This window comes from Artibeus jamaicensis, unplaced genomic scaffold (genome assembly GCF_021234435.1).
Source record: "Artibeus jamaicensis isolate MK-2021 breed Jamaican fruit bat unplaced genomic scaffold, CSHL_Jam_final contig_3176, whole genome shotgun sequence".
Classification (NCBI taxonomy): domain Eukaryota; kingdom Metazoa; phylum Chordata; class Mammalia; order Chiroptera; family Phyllostomidae; genus Artibeus; species Artibeus jamaicensis.
The window spans coordinates 4,961,942-4,979,893 of NW_026521740.1; the positions used below are offsets into that span (position 1 = coordinate 4,961,942).

A 17,952-nucleotide genomic window follows, 5' to 3' on the forward strand; every position below is an offset into this window, starting at 1 on the left:
AGAGAGGGAGAGAAACATTAACGTGACTGAGAAATACTCATCAGTTGCTTCTTATATGCACCCCAACTAGGGACCTGCCCAGGAATTGAACCGGGGACCTTTTGCTTTGCAGGACAATGCCCAACAAACTGAACCACCACACTGGTCAGGGCTCAAGATGTCTCTTGGTCATATATTAGTACTTGAAAATTTAATAAATGAGGAAGAGATGAAAAATGAACAGGCTATGACGAACATACACGAAGGGTTTAAACGCTGATGGGGACCCTCAGGAACCTGAAGCAAATGGGACTGATACCAATTTAAGCCCTTACTTTGTCTGGCCGATCCGGTGCACCCTTCCAATGGCCTGAAGCTCATGGGCAGGGTTCAGTATGGGCTCCACCAAGAGAACGTGAGTAGCTTCAATGATAGTTAATCCGTTAGAACCTGTGTGCAGGGGCAGCAGCAAAATATTGATTTGGGGATCATGTTTAAATGCTGAAAGGTTCTCCTAAAAAAGAAAGGTACATTTAAATTTTAGCTGGATCAGTTAAAATAACAGTGATATATTACAGCTAATGTTATACACGCTTAATGGCATCCATTTCATCGTGAAATGCAACAGCTAAGAAAATTCGATGTACAATTACCAACTTTAGAAAATGTAAACTTATTGTGTGACTTTATGAGGAAGTGTCACATCAGCTGGAGTGGAATCTCAAGGTACATGTATGTGATGTGTGCAGATTAAACTATATGAGCTGAGAGAAAGAGAAAGAGTGTGGTAGACTGAGTAAGACTCAGTATGAGGTAAGAGCCATGACTCTGCTCAATTTTCACTTGATCTCCTCCTGTGTGTCTCTCTGGGTGTGCACCTGTCGTGCTGGGAGTGATGGAGGGACAGTTGCCCACGTGTAGTTTTGCCTGACACAGTGTCTTTAGGACCTAATCCCAGGGGTGTGAGGCCCTTGCCCATTCAAAGGGTGTATCGGAGGCCATCTCTTGCTATAATGAAGAAATGTACCTCAAGTCAGAAGAATCTTGCTATGGGTACAACTGAGCAGAAAGAAAATGACTGCAGCCTCTCTACTTTGCTTTTTAATTTAACATGTCATAATTAATCAAGAACTAAGACAATAAATGAAAGTAACATAGTTAACAGAAGTTTCAATCTGCAACCGAATCCACTTCTAAAAACGTGAGAAAACCTTCCCGACACACCTGAAACGTCTTCACTCGGCTGATCTGGGCGAAGTCCATGTTGTTGTCGGTAAGGGCTTTGGAAATGATGTCCAGGACGTCCTGCCACTGAGAACACAGGAGGCAGTGAGGAGACATGCACACACAGCTTCCACACAAAGAGAATCTGGAAAGAACCTAAGTCAAAATGGGACTCAGAATCAAGCAAACACGTAACCACCAAGTACCATTCATATTAGTTACATCTGGAGGTGGTAGTGTTTGTGTATTTTTTAAATCAAATGCTGGTTAGAAATAGGGTAAGAAAAAATAAGCATCTTGGAAAACTGAATTCAGATATATATAAATAGAAAATAAATAATGGAGTTCTTAAATAAATGTTACTTACCTCTCCACAATGAAAGCTAGAATTTTTACTCAATACGTTTAGTTGTTTTTTCCTTTTCTTTTAAAAATTTTTTAAAGGTTTTATTTATTTATTTTTAAAGAGGGCAAGGGAGGGAGAGAGGGAGAGAAATAGCAATGTGAGGTTGCCTTTCACATGCCCCCTACTGGGGACCTGGCCTGCAACCCAGGCATGTGCCCTGACTGGGAATCAAACTGGCGACCCTTCGGTTCACAGGCCAGCACTCAGTCCACTGAGCCACACCAGCCAGGGCTGTTTTTCTTTTTCTTAAACAATCAAGTTCATTTGTGAAATGAGACTTTCAAAGTTATTTATTCCAATTTAAAAAAGTATTAATAAGAAAATTTCGGAGTAAATTAATATAAAAACATAAAATGTACCTATAGGAACTGTCTAATGAAGCATCGCAAAATTCTACCCAAATAATTCCAATGTATGGACACGGAAAAAAATCTGACATGGAAAAATCTATCAGTAATTCTAATCTCACTATATTACAGTCCACATTGGAAATTAGTTCTCAGACATACACCGACTGGGGCGGAAGGCCAGTCTGCACTGACACTGAGGATGAAAGTGCCGACTGTACCGTAGAAAAGACGAGCGCCTTGGCCCCTGGGTCTCGACGCTGGATCCTCATCAGGGTCCTGACCACAGCCTCCACTTTTGTAGAATGGCTGCCCTTTGAACACAAAGGAGAAAACACATTACTACCAAATCAAATTTAGTGAACAATGGGATGGAAAATAACACAAAGTACTTTTATTATCCATATGACAGGTGCCTATATGTTAACCTCCTTAAGTACTATACCGGTTGGAAATTTTCTTTGGCCTCAAAGTGTAGGAGTCACGGAATTTATACTCTGAGAGAACTGAGCATGAAAGCGCGCCCAAACTTCACACAGTGATGTGACCCTGAAGATCAGAGATTTTAGCTGAGTGGTTAGGTTTGTAATTACACCATTTTGTTACCTTGGATAAACACAATTAATATCCCAAACCACTACTCACTGCAGATATTATGGCACTGGAAGTATTGAAGGGACAGTGAATCAACACTCCAACTTAAGCAAACAGTGAAGGATCCAACCCATGGAAAACCCTTCCTTACAACAGCAGCACAAGGACAATGACAGCGGCACTAATGGTGTCCACTTGGATGAGCTTTAAACAAAGCTGGATGAACACGAGGACTGTTTTTTGTATAACCATTTCCACCATAGGAGTATGACAATGAGAAAAAAAAAGAAGAAACGGGAAAATGAAGAAAATAAGCAAGTGTTTTTATAGCCTCCACCGAGGAAGTTTTTATTCTGGAATGCTCTGGGAGATGGTAAGACATGGGGGATAAGGGCACAGGATTTTGAGTAAGACAAATCCAAATTCCACGGCCCGTTCTGCACCTCCCTAGTTGCGGACTCCAGCCTTTCTAAGCCCCAGTTTCCTTCTTGTCCAACAGGGATGATGATTGTCCCTGTTCCCAAAGGTGGCTGTGATGGTTACGTGAGAAACGCACCCAAAGCGTTTAGCCTGATACCTGGCAGGTAACAGACACTCAGTAATCGATCTCTCCGAGACTTTACCTACGAGCCCTACAGTGGGGGAGACTCGTCCGAAGTTGGGCAGACCAGCCAGCAGGAAGGAAAACTGTTCCCGCAGCAGCACTACTCCCCAGCCGGCCTCAGCACTTTCCCAGGAGGAGACGTTCAAACACAAGAATATTAACAACACAACACAAGGAAGCAAGCCCTAGTAACTGCAAGTTAGCAAGACAGAATTACAGGAAAGTTTTAAAATTCTGATATTAAAAGCCTGAGTCTCTATTATTCCTCTGGATATGCAGACTTTTAATTATTCTTGAAAGCTTAAAATATATAAGAAACCTATTTCAGTCTAAACATTACAAAGAGCAAAATTATAACTAAATAATGTATTAAGAGCAAAATGACCTGAAATAAAAGAGAAGATTAGCAGACAGTGGTCATTGTAGAGTTTAGAAACATCTCTTCAAGGTCTTATTTTAAAATAATATATCTAAATGAATATCGGGATAACTATTAACTCTTCTACCTATTAAGCTGCTTCTTATAAAGAGTTACAAAAACAGAATCATCTTTTATAAGCAGCATTTAGAACGAAGAGCTGACTCTGCCAGGTTGTTCCCTTTCATCCGAGTCTGGCCAGTCCACGGTGGCCCTCCATGAGCCGTTCCAAAGGCCAGAGTTCTGAACCACATGGTGTCGTCCGGTTGCTCCCCACTATGAAAGAAGAAGAATACGGAAGTCCAGCAATCCAAAGCTCTGCTTGGCAGAACCCAGATGGGCAGTGAGAAGACCTTAATACCATTTTCTCCCAGATGGACAGCAACTGGCTGCTGAGAAGGAGAACAATGGAGACGGGAGCAGTGCCGTGCTAATCTGCAGCTCTCGGTTGGGGCATGCACGCCCTGACTAATTTCTGAAAACAAAGCCAATAAATGAATAATGCGTATGTTAGGCCAGTATGTTTAGGCAATTTCTCCAAGACAGAGATTTCCTATTTTGACTGCCTGAAGATATTTAAATGATCATAAAAAATGTTGCTTCAAGTTACAAGATGCTACATTGCAAATCCACTGCTTCTGTGAGTCTACTGTAGTAAGAATTCATAATTTGTTATTAAATGAAAAGAAAAGGTTATACACAACAAATGATTGTTAATCTACAAAGGCAGCACAGAAAATGAAGTAAAAAAAACAAATAAAAGTTAAATAAGGATCTGGTTTCTGTCCTATTTGCTAGCTATATCACAAGCACTTTTTCCAAAACTTAAGAAATTACCAAAAAGCAGTAACCATTAATTGGACAACTAAGCTAATAGCAGTACTTAGGATTAAAAAATTAAAACATTTTCATGTTCTGAAAATGAACTTGGACTTCTGGCCAAGATAGAGGTGTAGGTAGACACACTGTGCACAACCGAAAGAAGGATGACAACAATTTAAAAACAGAAACCAACCAGAACTGACAGAAAATCGAACTATATGGAAGTCTGACAACCAAGGAGTTAAAGAAGACACATTCATCTAGACCGGTAGGAGGGGTGGACACAGGCAACCAGGAGGCAGCTGGCAGACCCGGCAAAGTGGCAGCTGGTGGAGCGGGTGGTCCCACATTTGTGTGCAGATAAACCAGGAGGAACAACTGGGGAGGAAGACAGACCGCACAACCCAAGGCTCCAGTGAGGGGAAATAATGCCTCAAACCTCTGACTGAAAACACTTGTGGGGGTTGAAGTGCCAGGAGAGAGTCCCAGCCTCACAGGAGAGTTTGTTGGAGAGACCCACAGGGTCCTAGAATGCACACAAGTCCACCCACCCAGGAACCAGCACCAGAAGGGCCCAGTTTGCTTGGGGGAAGCGATGGAAGAGACTGAAATCTGACAGAGAGCAGAGCAAGGGCCATTGTTCCCTCTCAGACCCCACCCACACATACAGCGTCACAGCACAGTGACGTAGATTACCCCCACCCTGGTGAACACCTAAGGCGCTGCCCCTCACTACATAACTGGTGCAACAAGACCAAAAGAAAAAAAAAAATGGCCCAAATGAAAGAACAGATCAAAGCTCCAGAAAAAATACAACTAAGTGACGAAGATAACCAACCTATCAGATGCACAGTTCAAAACACTAGTGATCAGGATGCTCACAGAATTAGTTGAATTTGGTCACAAATTACATGAAAAAATGAAGGAAGTGAAATAAAGGGAAGTGTACAGGGAATCAATAGTGATGAGAAGGAAACTGGGACTCAAACCAACGATGTGGACCAGAAGGAAGAAAGAAACATCCAACCAGAAGAGAATGAAGAAACAATAATTCAAAAAAATGAGGAGAGGCTTAAGAACCTCCAGAACATCTTTAAATGTTCCAACATCCGAATTATAGGGGTGCCAGAAGGAGAAGAGGAACAGCAACAACTGGAAAACTTATTTGAAAAAATAATGAAGAACTTCCCCAATCTGGCAAAGGAAATAGACTTCCAGGAAGTCCAGAAAGCTCAGAGTCCCAAAGAAGTTGGTCCCAAGGAGGAACACACCAAGGTACATCATAATTACATTACCCAAGATTAAAAATAAGGGAAGAATCTTAGAAGCAGCAAGAGAAAAGGAGACAGTTACCTACAAAGGAGTTTGCATAAGACTGTCAGCTGATTTCTCAAAAGAGACCTTACAGGCAAGAAGGGGCTGGAAAGAAGTATTTCAAGTCATGAAAGGCAAGGACCTACATTCAAGATTACTCTATCCAGCAAGGCTATAATTTAGAATGGAGGGACAGATAAAGTGCTTCTCAGATAAGGTCCAGTTAAAGGAGTTCATCATCACCAAGCCCTTATTACATGAAATGTTAAAGGGATTTGTCTAAGAAAAAGAAGATAAAAAATATGAATAGTAAAATGACAGCAAACTCATAATCATTAACAACCACACCTAAAACAAAAACAAGAGCAAACTAAGCAAACCACTAGAACAGGAACAGAACCACAGAAATGGAAATCACATGGAGGGTTATTAACAGGGGATTGGGAGGCGGAGAGAAGGGGAAAAGGTACAGAGAATAAGTAGCATAAGTGGTAGGCAGAAAATAGACAGGGGAGGGCAAGAATAGTATCTGAAATGTAGAAGCCAAAGAACTTACATGTATGACCCATGGACATAAACTAAAGGGGGAGAATGTGGGTGGAAGGGGGTGTGCAGGGCAGAGGGGAATGAAGGGGGGAAATGGAACAACAATAGCATAATCAATAAAATATATTTTTAAAGAAAAAGAAGGCAAATTTACACAACTTAGCTCCCCTTCCCCAGAGAGAATTATGTTCCTTATCAGTAATATGACCAATTGGATTATGACTTGGTGGCAGGTAACAGAATTTTCTTTGGTTTCTGTTGGTGGTTTGTAACTTGAAATAACCAGAATGTTTTCCACTACTGTTCAGTTTGGAGGAAGTCACTTCCTGTCCTGGTATTTTATTGCTTTCACTTCTTTGATTCTGGACTTTTCTTTTTGAAGTAGAGCTAACTCTTTCAGGGTGCCTGGGCTATATCCACAGTACTTCCAGCTAAGACCCATTAACGTTTTATTTCTGTCCACACCTGTCTTCCATGCTGAAAGCCTGTGTTACTTAGCAGTGACAGACACAACTTAGTGCTCTTACGCAGCTTGTATGACTGGTCTCCCAAAACGGAAGTGCTGTTCAAGTAAATGCCTGGGGCAAGTGCTGGGTTAACACTCACATGTGACTTGAATGAAGTTCAATGGGAACTCCACTGAGGTTGTGGGAAATCTTAACAAGGACACCAAAACATTACCCTGTTCTTTTCAATACTTTGCGTAATGATTTTCAAGTTACCGACTACAAAAAAATTTTAAATTTTATTTGGACTCAAAGGGTCTTAGGGATATTACATGTAAATACAATTCAATTGTCTGTCTGTCCGTCCATGCACCCCTCTATCCACTGAGTACCTGTTACATGCCAAACACTATTCTAAATGTGGGGGACACTCTAGTGAATGGAACAAAGTCCTCAGCTCAAAAACAATGTCCTTTCCACAGTTTAATGACGTTTACTCCCCACAAAGTGGAAGTTCTTTATAAAGTCAATTTCATAAAGCTAACTTATAAACTGTAGAAGTCTCCGTGGCATGTTCAATTTATTGCAGGCTCTTGTTACCTTCGACACTAGACTAACAACAGTTCAGAATTACAAGTGCTAATTTGCCCAGCGATAGAAACGTTTTTTTGTAATTAATAATATATTTACCCATGACATTTATAACAAAGACACACAATTGCATTCTAAATTTACCAGTTAATGTGCAAGTATAACTATATTTAAATAGAATCATTTGTGGACTGTATTTACCCAAATATTCTGTTAACTTTAAACTCAGTCAAAATTTTCCAATGTTTTTCCACACAGATGTTTATTTTGATTATGTTTAGAATGTACAAGACTTCTTTTTCACAAGTCACCTCTAAACCAACTGAAGAGAAACTCAAAAAAAAACAAAAAACAAAAGGAAGGAAAGGAAAAGGAAAGGAAAGGAAAGGAAGCAACAGGATTCCTCACATAGAATCTGACATATGGTATTTCTAGGTTTCTCTGGGAGTCTGAGGGCAGAAATACAGTCCTTTTTTCCCCTACAGAAAAGGCTGCATAAAACATATCATTATCAGTAGATTTACTTGTTAAAAATGAATCCCCTATCAACTTAGGCAAAACCTGTGGGAATGGGCCTGAAAACATTTTTATTCTAAAAAGCAGGCCAGTGAACTATTAAACGCTTCCGAGCGTGAGAAGGTGAAGCCCTGAGCACGTGTGTGGGACGGTGGGAAGGCGCTGCCGGTGGGGGCTACATCCGTGTGGTGTATTTTCTCCTGGACAGAAACTTCGTACGACACAAAAACCTTGTCTGTTACAGGGGCAGGGCTACCACTCAGAAAATGCTTCCTGTGAAACCCAGCCAAACTCAGGACACGGGGAACATGCCACGTGGGCACATGTCCTGCCAGGAGGCCTACTTCAGCATCCAAATGCCTGGCAGTTGTCAGAACTTGCAAGGGGAATTTTGTTTACTTTGTGCAATGCCCAGTGCGTTCCAAGGGTCATTTAGGAATTACTGTCCCACTGTGGTTAGGGTAGGTACAGTCTTTAACCTAAATGTGTCTACTGAAGAGAACACCTGTGATCTCAGTATTCAACTTATTTCTATGATCAATCAATAGAACCTCTTACATTATAAATTAGCAGTAGAAAAAATGTCTTATGTTATTTAATACTGTTTTATGTTTTCCAAATACCTATTATCTGAAGTCAGCTATGTAATTAAGCACTATGTATGACATAATATGATATATTATTTATTATGTCCAAGAGGCTCAACTATTGGCGCAGAGTGAAATAAACGTTTTAGATAATTCAAAAACTGTAATGAAATAAAAAAAATTTGCTTCTCAGGATTGTTTAATAAAAAGATCAGGAATTTGATAATCAATAATAAATAAAACCCTAATTTTAGAAATAGTTTGATCTAATATTTACAACATTTCAAAATAATGCCTAGATTAGTCACTCAGAGCCATGTTTCTAAATATCTGATCATACCCTTGACCCCGAGATCGATGACGCGACCATTCAGAGGTTTAGGCAGTCAGAAAAGTGCAGCAAGAGGTGGGGAAAACAGTGAGCTGATGCTTCGGGGAGAGGTAGCAGACACCAGGGCAGAAATATGACAGAAGAAAAGGGGACAAGTGGCAGAAGTGGCAGACACAAGTGATGACAGAAAAGACAGTGAGAAGCAAAAGTAAAGGCAGCAAAGAGCAAGGTGAGACTGTGGGAGGGGAATGAACCTTGCCTGCATAACAGGTACAATATTCAGTCACGGTGTATAATGAAAAGGAAACACAAGTATATACACATCTAACAGAAGAGAAATTAACTTTGGTAAGTTCTGTAGTCTTCTAATTTTTTACAAGATGCTTCCAATCATTCATGTGTTCATCAATACCCATGAAAGACAGGAATAAGTCCGAGCACAACAAACACATTTGTACACTCACAGTCCTGTCCCAACAGGACAACACATGTCACTGTCCTGTCCTAATCCCTCTCCTGGGTGTCTAGGAAAGCTGCCACAGGGTAAACAGGTGTTGGTCTGACGGGCCCCGTGGTTCAGTTTCATAGAGACTGGGCTGTTTACTGGTAGCCAGAGCAATCGCTTCCTAAACCTCAGTGCATCAGGCCTGACACAGCAGTTCTTTCCTATGCGGTTCCCTGTCCTGTGAATGCTTTCATCTACGAGTCAGCAGCCCTTCTTAGCCACAAATGCCATCTGTGGCCCTTGGGATGCCTGAGGCCAGGGGAAGAGATAAAAGAGAGAGAAAGGGCTAGAAAGCCTATTTCTGTGACAAGGAAAGGGAGGGAGAAACCGCCGGCGTGGGAAGACAGGAGGAGTGGGGGACAGAGAAGGAAGGCGTCCTCTGTGTGGTGAGCAGCATGACGTAACCAACTGGAGATATGTACTGCCCACCTGGACAACCCTTTCAACACTCGGTCTCACCGCTCATCTTCTAGAACTTTTTTCCTTCACTTCACTTGGGTCACCCACTTCCACGGTCACATCTGGAGTACTGAATGCCTGTCCTCTCTGAAAATAACCAATCAAGGCCACCTATTCTCTGATAAGAACACATTCACTTACAGTTTATTTGCTTAAGAGCCTGACCTACACCTGTTACTTGGTTTCCACAAGGTCTCTCTTCTCTTTCTATATCAACACTCCCCCAGTCTTTTCAAAAAATCTGTAACTTATATTACAGATTATCCCTTCTCTCTCCAATATGTTTAATCTATTCTTCTTTACTGTAGATGAAACATGCTCAAGAATCTTTTCTTTTAAACAAAATGAAAAACAATACAAAGTCTTTCTGTACTTCGTATCTGCTTTGGTCACAACTCTCCTTCCTCTACGCCAAGGCTAAATTTGTGAAAGAGTTGGGCATTTAGTCTTCCTACTTATTCACTTCCTGTTCACTTCTCATTCACTTCCTGTTCACTTCTCATGCCATGCCCATCTGGTCTTGGCCCCCACATTTCCACTGACAGAGCTCCTTCTGACATTACTAATGACCTTCATTAGCTAAATAGTATATATTGTGTTGAGTCCCCTTGAACGTCATTGGATAGTGCTGATAACTGGCTCCTTATTAAAGCTGACAGCATATTCTCCTGGACTGACTATGTCTCTAGTGGCTCCTCCTTGGTCCCCCCGCTCCACCCTTCTCAGCTGTTCCCTTTCTTCTACCTTTACACGCTACGGAGCTTTGCAGGACCTGAGCTAAAGCTCATGTCCACGGTTGTTTCCTTAGGTGATCTCATTCACCGTGTGGCAGTGAAGATCCCTTCTGCCAATGACTGCATTTTGTTTTTTAATCTCCAGCTCCACATATTAACACTTTGTTGGATTTTTCTTACTCGAATGTCTTAGGCACGTCAGAGGTAGTATGTCTAAATGCACTTTTCTTCCAAGTATCCTGATACAGTGGCCGGCCCATTATCCACCTGATTTTTCACATCAGAAACCTATGAAATCTCCTTCTTCATCAACCCCTTCAATACTCTATCTTACTAATCAACTTTCCTCTGAATATCTTTTAAATATACCCACTTCTTTCCTTCTGTACTGCCTCCAACATAATCAAGCCACCACCACTATTGCTGTAGCCTCCTAAACCAAATTTTGTCTGCACTATTATTTTCCAGAGAGCAACATGACTGATATTTTCCGGTTTTACTCAAGTAACAATGGGAATAAACAGCAATGAGATATTCTTTAATTCAACTATAGTTTTCTTGGGAGGGGACATCCTAATAACTGCCTATTATACTAACATCTTAACTGGAACTGCCTAAAAGGCAGTTTCAAGTTGTAGTTAATTCTGCTACAAAATACAACCCTTAAACATAAGGGAGAAGAGACCCTCAAAGACCAGAGAAGAAGAAATTAAGGAAATCGATTCCACCACCTCTTGCCCGAGAGCACGCTTTGCCCTTCTCCCGACTCCTCCTCACCCGTGGCCTGTACTATGTCCACACACTCATGTACTATTAGTCCTCCTCTCAGCTTGGTCAGGGAGAAAAAAACACATTTAAGAGAAATAAAGAAGAAAATGTCTAGCACAGGCGTTTCATTAATACATGTCCCTCAGGGAGGAAGTCTAGTTACAGATCCTGTTTGGATGGCAAGTTATAGTCACTTTCTTAAAATTCTGCAGGAAGTCTGGGAGAAAAAACTCGGGAGAATGAAGCCGAGTTTCGGCTGCACGCCGAAATAGTATCCACGGCATTCGAAAGAGCACTAACGAGCCTCCCGTCTGTTTTCTCCTTCAGCTTGGTTGGGGACACCCTTTTTCCCCTGATAGAAAGCCTACATGAAAAATGAGGAAGAAGCTTCCTTTAAATAAATCTCTGCGTTACCCAGTACTCCATCTGTAGTAGAGAAAATAAGAGGGAACTGGAATTCTAAGGAGTTCCTTTTTGGCCGCGGTGGGCAGGACCACCGCTAACTCTGATGGAGAATGTGCTCTGCGCTCCTCCTGCAGGAGGCGGAACGGGAAGGCCGAGGCTTTCGGGCGGCGTGTCCACAACAGACACGCTGGTTTCTACACACTCCCAGCCTCGTTCTGATGTTTACTTCCCCACTGCTCTGACTGTGCTTCTCCATGTTCTTAACCAACTTCACCTTCACAGGGATGTCCTCTTCCTGGCTGGCTTTCTCGGAGGTGAAGACGTACGAGATTTCTTTGTGAGAGGTCGTCTGGCGGCAGATGGCACACTTGATGGAGCTTCTGTGAGACCCCACGCTGTACTGCTCGATGATAATAGAAGTGCATTCATTACAGAAGCAGTGTCCGCAGGTCAGGACCGCCCACTGCAAAGGGAACACAGAACCCGCCTCAGTGAGACGCTGCCAAAGACGCCTTCTACTCCATACGCACGCTGAAAGGACCAGGGAGTCACAATTCCACTTCCTAAATAGTTCACGATATTAATATTGTTTAAGTCATAAAAGCTAAGTTGTACATTTAAAGTAACAATTTTTAAGTACAACCAGAGTATGCTTTCATAGTCTTTAGTTCTGCTAATGGTAAGCACACCACTCAGAGGGTCACTGCTATTTTTCTAGTTGGGGTTCTCATTTCGGTGGTTAGGAAGAATGGGAATCACCCCTTCAGTACTCCAATGGGAGAAGCATAGGGACTAAGAAAAACATTAATTTGAATATCAGACTCAGTACCGTCTATACAACTTATTAAAGACTTAGATTTTCACATGTTAAAGCACTTACTATGTAGGGAATAAGACAGGCTGGTAACTCAATTTATTTTAAAAGTGATCTGGATACAGTTAAAAAATCCCAAATAAACAAATAAAAAGATATTTTTGAAAATCCCCCTGTTGTATTTCAAGGAAGGTACAATAATACATTCTGGAGCATATTCTGGGGACTTCTCCCCTTTTTGGCAGTGGGAGGGTGTGTAAAAGAGCATTACATTTAATTGAGTTATCAGTTCTAAAAGCTCTGACATCTTATGCTAATCATTTAACCTTTTCACCTGGTAAAAACCAATGACGACAATAAAAACAGAGTGGTACTTTGAGTGACATGCTTCTAAGACCTAAGCTATGATGTGTATGAACTTGTATGGAAATATGGGGTGTGGCCTGGTGTTCCTGAGGTACTTTGCAGGATGGATTAGAAAGCCCCTCATAAAAGACCCCAAACTAAGGAAGAGAAACTGTGGTCTATAAGCTTGCTTTTAAAACAGTGACTGGGGATGAGAAGGGGTTCTTCAAGATTCATCAGCTGATGCCATTCAGGCTGCTCTCCAGCTGCACCTCTGCTCTCAGGGGACTGTGCCGAGTCCCAAGCACGCAGGCTGCAGGAAAGTGAAGGAGCTGTTGCACCGGCTGTTGCACCGGCATTTCTGCAGACAGAGCAGCACTGTTCTGCAGCCTGTGCATGCTCGTGCTGCTGGGGCTGAAAGGCACTTCCTTCACGCGACAGGGCTCCTGCAGCCGAGAGAGCTCAGATGGACAAACTGAAAAGAGCAGGGCAGGTTCATCTGCAGAGGAGGAGAAACCAGAGACTCTGGTACCAGAGCCTGAGGAGTGCCGGGAAGTTGACGGACTCGGCCCACTCAGAGGAACACAAATGGCACTGCCCCCAGGGCGTCAGCCAGTGCCTGCGAGTTCTCTCCAAGGGTATAAACAGAGTTAGAAAAGTGGTGCTTTCTCACTGTTATTGTAATCATCCAGCACGATCTCCTAAGTCTAGGAGACCTGAGTCCTGCTATAATTAAATGAAATATACATAAAAGAACTTTAAAGACTGGGCATGTTTAGGACCAAAATTAAATAAAATTTCTGAGACAATTTGGTCACATGAATCTCACCAAAACTAAAATCAAAGAAGCTACTTACACTGTGATCCTTTCCATTTTAATCAGAAATTGTAGCACATTTTTATCACTAACTTTTATCAGAAATCCCCAGTATCTGTACATCACTATTCTCCCACTCAGTTTCCAATGTAATACCTGTCCCTTTAATATTTATTATCAATAAAGCATCCTTCTAAAATCTTATCATCTTCATAAATTTTGGAAACTAAAGACTAAAGACCTTTTTTTTAAAATCCTCACCTGAGGACAAGCTTATTGATTTTAGAGAGAGGGGAAGAGAAGGAGAGAGGAAGAGCAACATAGATGGGTTGCCTTTTGCATGCGCCCCAACCTGGGACTGAACTCACCATCTAGGTGTGTGCCCTGACCGGGGATAGCACTGGTGACCTTCTGGTTTACAGGACGCCATTCCAACCAACGGAGTCTCACAGGCCAGGGCTAAAGGTACTTCCTTTCTGGTGACTGCTGGTCAGACTACGGAACTCATGTATTCAACTTCCCACTCTCAGTTTCAGAGGAAAAAACTCCCAAAAACACTTTTACTGATTAAATAGTAATAAACTTATCTTTCAAATTTTCAAAAGCAATGAATATTCTGATATTGTAGATACTGACCATACAAAGTTGGAATTGTAGTTTCATAGATTAAAGTTGGTAGGATAAAACTAAACTTTTTCCTCTCGTTGGGAAGAATAACATGCCATCGAGTTTACAGACATCTGTATACTAACATACAAGGAAATACACTTAATTGTCATAATGGTCTCAATTCCCCTAGGACTGCTGGTATTTGTACTTTAAATCCTGGTATTACTAGATTTTAATAGTGCTAAGTAAAATCTATGTTACTGTACCTTTGAAATACTTTAAGTAAATCAATGTGCGCTGTATTGTATTTCTGTACAATTACTGAAGAACCATGTTAAACTGACAAAGTCAAATTATTTAGACCCAACCTTGTGACTGGAAACAATATTCAAAGTTATGCATCTTTAATCAAAAAGATGGGAGTTATTCTACAAGTATGTTTTCACCTATCACTTATGGAAAACATGCTCAAACATATGTTGGCACTAAACAGGTCAGCCCAACCTCAGCCCCAACTTTAAGACAAAGATAATATTTGCCTCGTCCACAAAGTTGTTGAGAGAGAGGCGGCTGGGCGGGTGGGAGAGCATGAATGTAAAAAGCCTTTGGGGACTGTAAAGTGCTTTAGCAATGCATGTGATATCTATTATAGCTTCACCTGTTTTCCCAGCTGCCGGGCACAGATTGGACATGGCTCCGGATTAATGCCTCCTGACGTTTTGTCTTGAGACTACCCAAAAAAGAGAAGAATTCGAAAATATATTAGTTTCATTTTAAAACCTGATACATATTTTATAATTCATCTGTAGAAGTAACTTCTGGCAACTGCAATTTTAATAGCCTGATAATTGAAAGGACCTAGTAATTTATATAATATTACCTAATACTATCATTCCTGGGGTTTACAAATAATGTTCATTAAAGCAGTGAAGAAAAAAGAGAAGCAATTTTTATCAGTTTGTTAAAGTAATAGTACTGCAGTTGTGATGACCGTAGCAGGCAAAATGAAAAGTGTAACTTAGCTAAATTCTTCAATTTCATTTTCAAACTAGATTTTGTTATACAGGAATTATATATTCTTCCCGTCTGCTTACCACGGGTTTGCAGACATGGGAAGAAGCAACATTTATTTACGTAACTTCTTATTAATACTGGTTTCTTCTCAGTACTCTTTTCCTAATCTCATTAAGGCAAGGCAAATGACTAGAAATCAGAAATATTATTGACTTGAGACCTATCTAAGTCTGGGAATTATGTTGAAGTGTAACAGTGCTTCAAAAATTTCCTTAAAACTATTAAAAAAATTAGAAGGGCTTCAAAAAAGTCATCCAATGGACAGGTTTTAAAACTGAAGAAAACAAAGGCAAGTAAATTAGACTGATAGATTACTGTTCTTGATTATCCTCGACTCTCTTAGCAACTTTCGAATTTGGTACACACTATTAATTACAGTCTCAGGCAGTACATTATATCTCCAAGACTTATTTCATAACTGGAAGTTATAAAGTAACTTCCCCAATACCTTCTGACTCCCTTTACCCATTCGTTTCACCGCCCCCACGACCATCATCTCTGGCAACCGCCCATCAGTCATCTGTATCCACCAGCTTCATGTTCCGTTGTTCTTTTTATTAGATTCCACATAAAGGTGAGATTAGATGGTAATTGTGTTTCTGTCTTATTTTACTTCCCATAATGCCCTCAAGGTCCATCCATTTTGTCAAAAATGGCAAGCTTTCATTTTTTTTTTTTTTTTGGTTCACAGGCCCGCACTCAATCCACTGAGCTACACCAGCCAGGGCTAGATTTCATTCCTTTTAATGGCTGAGTAATATTTCATTATATATATACACCACACCTTCTTTATCTATGCATCTGTCAGTGGATACTTAGGTTGTTTTCGTATCTTGGCTACTGGAAGGGATAGCTTGCCACTACCCGCTTCTCCTATAAAGAAGCAGAACCCCAACAAGCAGTGGACTCTCAGTGAAAGAGTCTATGTGGCTGCCCAGTAGTGGTCAGAGAATTTCCTCTGGTGACCTTCTTCATGCTTTGGAGTCTCACTGGAGCTTTACCAGCACCTGCCATTGAAAAAAGCTGACTGCCAATAAACATGTTAACCTTCAAGTTTCTGCAGCACTCTTAAATGCAGTTCATGCTGCTCCAAGTGAGTTATTTACATTTAATCTGTCCAGATCAGGAAACAGCAATGAATGGCTGCCTCTCTCGTGGCCCCCACTGGGAACCTGGCTGGCAACCCAGGCACGTGTCCTGGCTGGGAATCAAACTAACCATCCTTTGGTTTGCAGCCCCCGCTCAATCCACTGAGCTATACCAGCCAGGGCTAGGGCTAATCCATGATTCATATAACTGTAGTTTTTGTTGGGTATAACTACAGTCTGTTTACACTGTCTTGTACTACAGAGCACACACCTTCATGTTAAGTTATTGTATTTCTACAGATCTTCATCTTCTTCTGTGCTATGTGTAGCAATTGCAGACATGGCTAGTATTCTGACTCATACAACTAACAAAAACAAACAAAACGCTGATTTAAAAAACCCAGTGCCATTAATAATTATGGGACTAAAAGATTAAATGGAGTCACTAAAGTGGTTTATTGACATACAGTAACTTTTAAAACAATACCTTTTCCAAGTTTGTTAGGTAAAGAAGCTGCCCAAGTTTTTTCTGAAGCTGTGATGTAGCAACAGCTTTATCATTTAGTAGCTTTATTCGATTTTGCTCCACCTTAAAAAAATACAAAAACTTTATTCTCTTCCAGAACAATGATTAAAATGATATCAAACACGCATAATCCTTCAATAATATAAATGTGCCCTCTTTTAAGAAAACCCACTTACATATGAAAACTCAAAATAGCAAAATGGATACTAGATAATGTATTTCAAAAGGAAATGTATGTATTTTTGGCTTTATAGAAGATAAAACTCCATGTAGAATTGACTTGTATGTCTACTTCCTTTACCAAATTAGGTAAGTTTTCTTTCATTATTTTTTCAAATAAGTTTTCAATTTCTCGCCTTTTCTCATCTCCTTCTGAAACACCTATGACTCAAATGTTGGTACATCTGAAGTTATCCCAAAGGCTCCTTAGCCTGCCTGTTTTTTTTTTTTAATTATTTTTTTCTCCTTGATGTTCTGATTGAATGTTTTCTATTTCCTTATGTTCCAACATTTATTTTATTCCTGGCTTCATCCAGTGCACTGTTGATTCCCTATAAATTTTTATTTCACTTAGTGTAACCTTTATTTCTGCATGGGTCTTTTTTATGCTGTTGAAATACCTAACGAGTTCCTTGAACATACTAATAACCAGCGTTTTGAACTCTGCATCTGACAGATTGCTCATCTCCACTGTTTAGCTGCTTCGACTCCCTGACTTAGTAGTGTGGTCTGTTGTAGAAAAGTGCACCAGTAAGCTGGATGGAGTGGAGCCTCAGGTAATTGCCAGAGCAGGACAACCTGTATGGACCGGGATGATGGAGTCTCGATGTAGTGTTGCCACTCTGTGGCTTTGTGTGGGCAAGGGCTCGGAAAGGAGACAATTCAACTGCCTGGCCTCTGGAGTTTTGTCTCTGAGGAAGCTGCCTCCCGGTACTTGCCCTGATGCCAGACACTTCAATTTCTCTTCGTATGTCACTGGTGACCTTCTAGCTGCTGCCCCAGAGCTAAGCCCAGATTGAGTGAGTCTATATAAGTCCTAAGTCCACTATGGCCCTTTAAGAAAGGACTGCTGAGAATTCCAGA

The 17,952-nt window shown here is 41.0% G+C and overlaps 1 protein-coding gene across 2 annotated transcripts in view; it reads right to left on the reverse strand.

Annotated features, from left to right (window-relative positions):
• The window catches only part of SHPRH (SNF2 histone linker PHD RING helicase), a 73,471-nt gene that overhangs the window by 9,951 nt on the left and 45,568 nt on the right, over positions 1-17,952 (reverse strand). The window contains exons 23-28 of one of the 2 annotated variants that reach the window (XM_053663431.1): positions 16,831-16,932; positions 14,840-14,911; positions 11,871-12,059; positions 2,178-2,270; positions 1,204-1,290; positions 315-493 (exon numbers count right to left, since the gene is read on the reverse strand). In XM_053663431.1, the coding sequence (XP_053519406.1) occupies positions 315-493; positions 1,204-1,290; positions 2,178-2,270; positions 11,871-12,059; positions 14,840-14,911; positions 16,831-16,932 (722 nt within the window). Of the gene's footprint in view, positions 1-314; positions 494-1,203; positions 1,291-2,177; positions 2,271-11,870; positions 12,060-14,839; positions 14,912-16,830; positions 16,933-17,952 lie in introns of those variants that run through there. The other variant, XM_053663432.1, reaches the window with a different exon arrangement.